This window comes from Typopeltis vanoorti, chromosome 13 (assembly GCF_054136105.1).
Source record: "Typopeltis vanoorti isolate ZY-2024b chromosome 13, IOZ_Tvanoo_1.0, whole genome shotgun sequence".
Lineage (NCBI taxonomy): Eukaryota > Metazoa > Arthropoda > Arachnida > Uropygi > Thelyphonidae > Typopeltis > Typopeltis vanoorti.
Genome location: NC_143561.1, coordinates 129,443,475 through 129,446,859, shown reverse-complemented (window position 1 = coordinate 129,446,859; position 3,385 = coordinate 129,443,475). Strand labels below are relative to the sequence as shown.

Here is a 3,385-nt window from a genome sequence, read left to right as displayed (position 1 = left end):
GACTTATTTTTAGTGGGATATATGAATGTTTCAAACTGTGGGAAGTATTCTGTCATCTCCATATCAGCTGAACTTACCTGTCTTCATTCGAAAATAATTTAATAACATTCCTCGTATAGTAGACTTTCATTTGCATCCAAGTTTTTTTCTCACTGCTAGTCTATGAAGATGCTATACGTTAAGGAATGAAAATTTCTTAAACTTTGGAGAATGTTATATATCTGAAGTATGCGGATATACAGATTTAATTATTTAATATTGTGTCTACAAAGTTGAGCAGCACACATATAAATTTACGCATGAGCTTTTTTATATTTTTTTTATTTACAGTTTCATCTGTTCCAATTTCCTCTAATGGAAATAGTTATTCTTTTAGCCAAATACTAACGTTATCCTTTAATTTTCTTCAAATATAGCAAGATGTATATGTTCAGAGGGCAGTGTTAGTTTTCGTTAATGTGTGTAGAACTTCATAGTTAAGAATATATTTTTAAGATTAGTAGAGGTTAATCGTTTCTTTTAGGTATGTGTTGATGTGATTGTGTTTCATTTCCAATATGTAAAAGTTAAATATCATAAAGAAATAAATCTTACAAATGTTACTGTCATTTCTTTCTATACCGTCTGTTCTGAAAGTACAAACGGTATATATAATAGAATTGGTAGTACATGCGATGTTTTAAAAGCGATTATGCATCAATGGCGCAGAAGGCTTGCAAATACGTTAACAGATTATATTCAGTAGGGAAAGAGGCATTTTCTTGTAGACGTAGGCAATTGCTTAATACAAATTATCTAGAGGTATGTAAGTGTTCTTCCCATACAATGAAAATGTTAATAGAAGATGACAAATGTATCAGAAACATTGGAATTATTGCTCACATTGATGCAGGGAAAACCACATCTACTGAAAGAATGCTTTATTATTCTGGTTTTTGTGATGAAATGGGTGAAGTACATGATGGTGATACAGTAATGGATTATATGGTGCAGGAAAGAGAACGAGGTATTACAATAAGTTCAGCAGCTATTACATTCAGCTGGCAAAAACACAGAATTAATCTTGTCGATACTCCAGGTCATGTTGATTTTACTGTAGAAGTTGAGCGATCTCTTCGTGTTATGGATGGTGCAGTAACTATTTTGGATGCATCTGCAGGTGTGGAGGCCCAAACAATTACTGTGTGGACCCAGGCGGATAGGTATAATGTTCCAAGACTTGTTTATTTAAATAAGATGGATAAAACATCGGCTAATGTCAATATGTGCTTAGAAGCTCTTCGTCACAAGCTAAAAGTTGAACCACTGTTACTGCATGTACCTCTTGGTACAGGCAAGGAGTTCATAGGTGTTGTAGATCTTGTTTCAATGGATAGGATTCTCTGGAAAAATCAGTCAGTGAGGGATAATGGAAGACTATTTCAAAGATGTCCATTATTACCAGGTGAACATGAAGAATTATGGAAGGAAGCTAGTCAGAAGCGGGATATGTTAATAGAAAAAATTGCCGATTTAGATGACAGTATAGCTGAGAAAATCATATCATCAGAGACATCTGAATGTCTCAGTACAAGGGATATACATGCAGCTCTACAAAGAATTGTAATCAACCAAACAGCAATACCTGTACTTTGTGGAAGTTCCTATCGTAATATTGGTGTTCAACTTTTGATGGATGCCATTGTGAAATACTTACCTAATCCATCTGAAAGACATTATGACTTTGTGAAGTTTTATGATAAAGAATTATGTGCATTAGTTTTTAAAATTATTCACGATAAAAAGAGAGGCATTCTTGCATTCTTACGAATTTATTCTGGCACAATATCACGAGGTCAGAAATTGCATAATGCTACACAGAACAAGGCAGAACGAACAGGAAAATTAATGATAGCATATGCAGATGATTTTAAAGAGGTTTCTCAAGTCACAAGCGGAAATATTGCTGTAGTTACAGGATTAACACATGTTATCACTGGGGATACACTTGTTGCCTCCAGTTTGATAGCTGATAAAGCTAGACGAGTTTATGCTAAAGCTAGTGGCTTAAAAGAAGAAGATGTTTCATCAGTATTAGCAGGAATAAAAGTTGCAGAACCTGTATTCTTTTGTTCTATTGAACCACCATCTTTAGGATTTCAAAAACAGTTAGACCTAGCTTTAGAATGCCTTTCTCGAGAGGATCCTACTTTTAAGGTTCATATAGATGTTGATTCTGGGCAAACTGTTATTTCAGGAATGGGAGAACTTCACATTGAAGTTATGAAAGATCGTATTTTGAAGGAATATGGGGTTGAAGCTTATTTAGGCCCCTTGCAAGTTTCATACAAAGAAACAATTACCAGTGATTGTACTGAAACTGCTGTGCTAAATAAAGTATTAAACGACATTAAGCATTATGTGAATATTAGCATTAATTTGCAGTCAAATGTTGGGAGTGGCATTGCAAAAGATGTGAAGGTAATTGTTACAAAAGATAATAATTTAGGCAAAATATGGTCTGACCACTTGAAAGCTGTAAACAATGGTGTTTGTGCAGCACTAAGCCATGGTCCCCTACTAGGATTTCCAGTAATTGATGTAATTCCTAAACTTCTTTGGCTTGAAGTGGGACGAGGAACTTCTGCAGCAATGATAGCTGCAGCTGCATCTCAATGTGTTACATCTGCTCTTAAAAATGCACATATTCAACTCCTTGAGCCAATGATGAAGCTTGAAATTACACTTGAGAATAGCTACCTAGGTAGAGTTCTGTCAGACCTTTCTCAGCGTAGAAGCCAGATTCAGGATATGCAAATGAGGCAAGATTGTAGAGTTATCTTAGCAAAATGTCCCTTGGCAGAATTAATGAATTACTCAACAACGCTACGAACGTTATCTTCAGGAAATGCATTCCTAACTATGGAATTCGATTGCTATCAATATATGGCTGTAGAAGATCAGTCAAATGCCATTAAAAAAATCACTGGTTTTGTAAGTAAGGCATAATGTTAAGCGGTATCAAATGTATAATGAAATAAATGTATAAAGTAATAAATCCTTTTGTACGGAATTTTTGCTTGTGCAAAGATGTCTCATTTATTAAATTTATAATATTTTGCTTCAAAAGTTCATCTTATGCATAATTACACATATGTGTAAATTGGTGTCTTTCAGGCTGTTTCTATTTAATTTGGTTTATTTTATTTTAGCAGAGGCATTGCTCAGCTAAATTATAAATTGAAAAATGTGTAAAACACTTCCTTATACTTTTGATATGAAGTACAGTTCTTGAGTAAACATAAAACTGGCTATGGATACAATGGACAAGGTTAAACTGATGATAATCGTGAACAATATATAAAATACAAATGATTCAAAAGTGCAGTATACGAAATACAATACA

General features: G+C 33.9%; 1 protein-coding gene across 1 annotated transcript; it reads left to right on the top strand.

Moving 5' to 3' along the window:
* Positions 1-468: 468 nt before the first annotated feature.
* mRRF2 (mitochondrial ribosome recycling factor 2) lies at positions 469-3,052 on the top strand. Its single transcript, XM_090402823.1, has one exon. The coding sequence runs from the start codon at positions 670-672 to the stop codon at positions 2,986-2,988; it is 2,319 nt and encodes a 772-aa protein (XP_090258949.1). The 5' UTR covers positions 469-669; the 3' UTR covers positions 2,989-3,052.
* Positions 3,053-3,385: the final 333 nt, after the last annotated feature.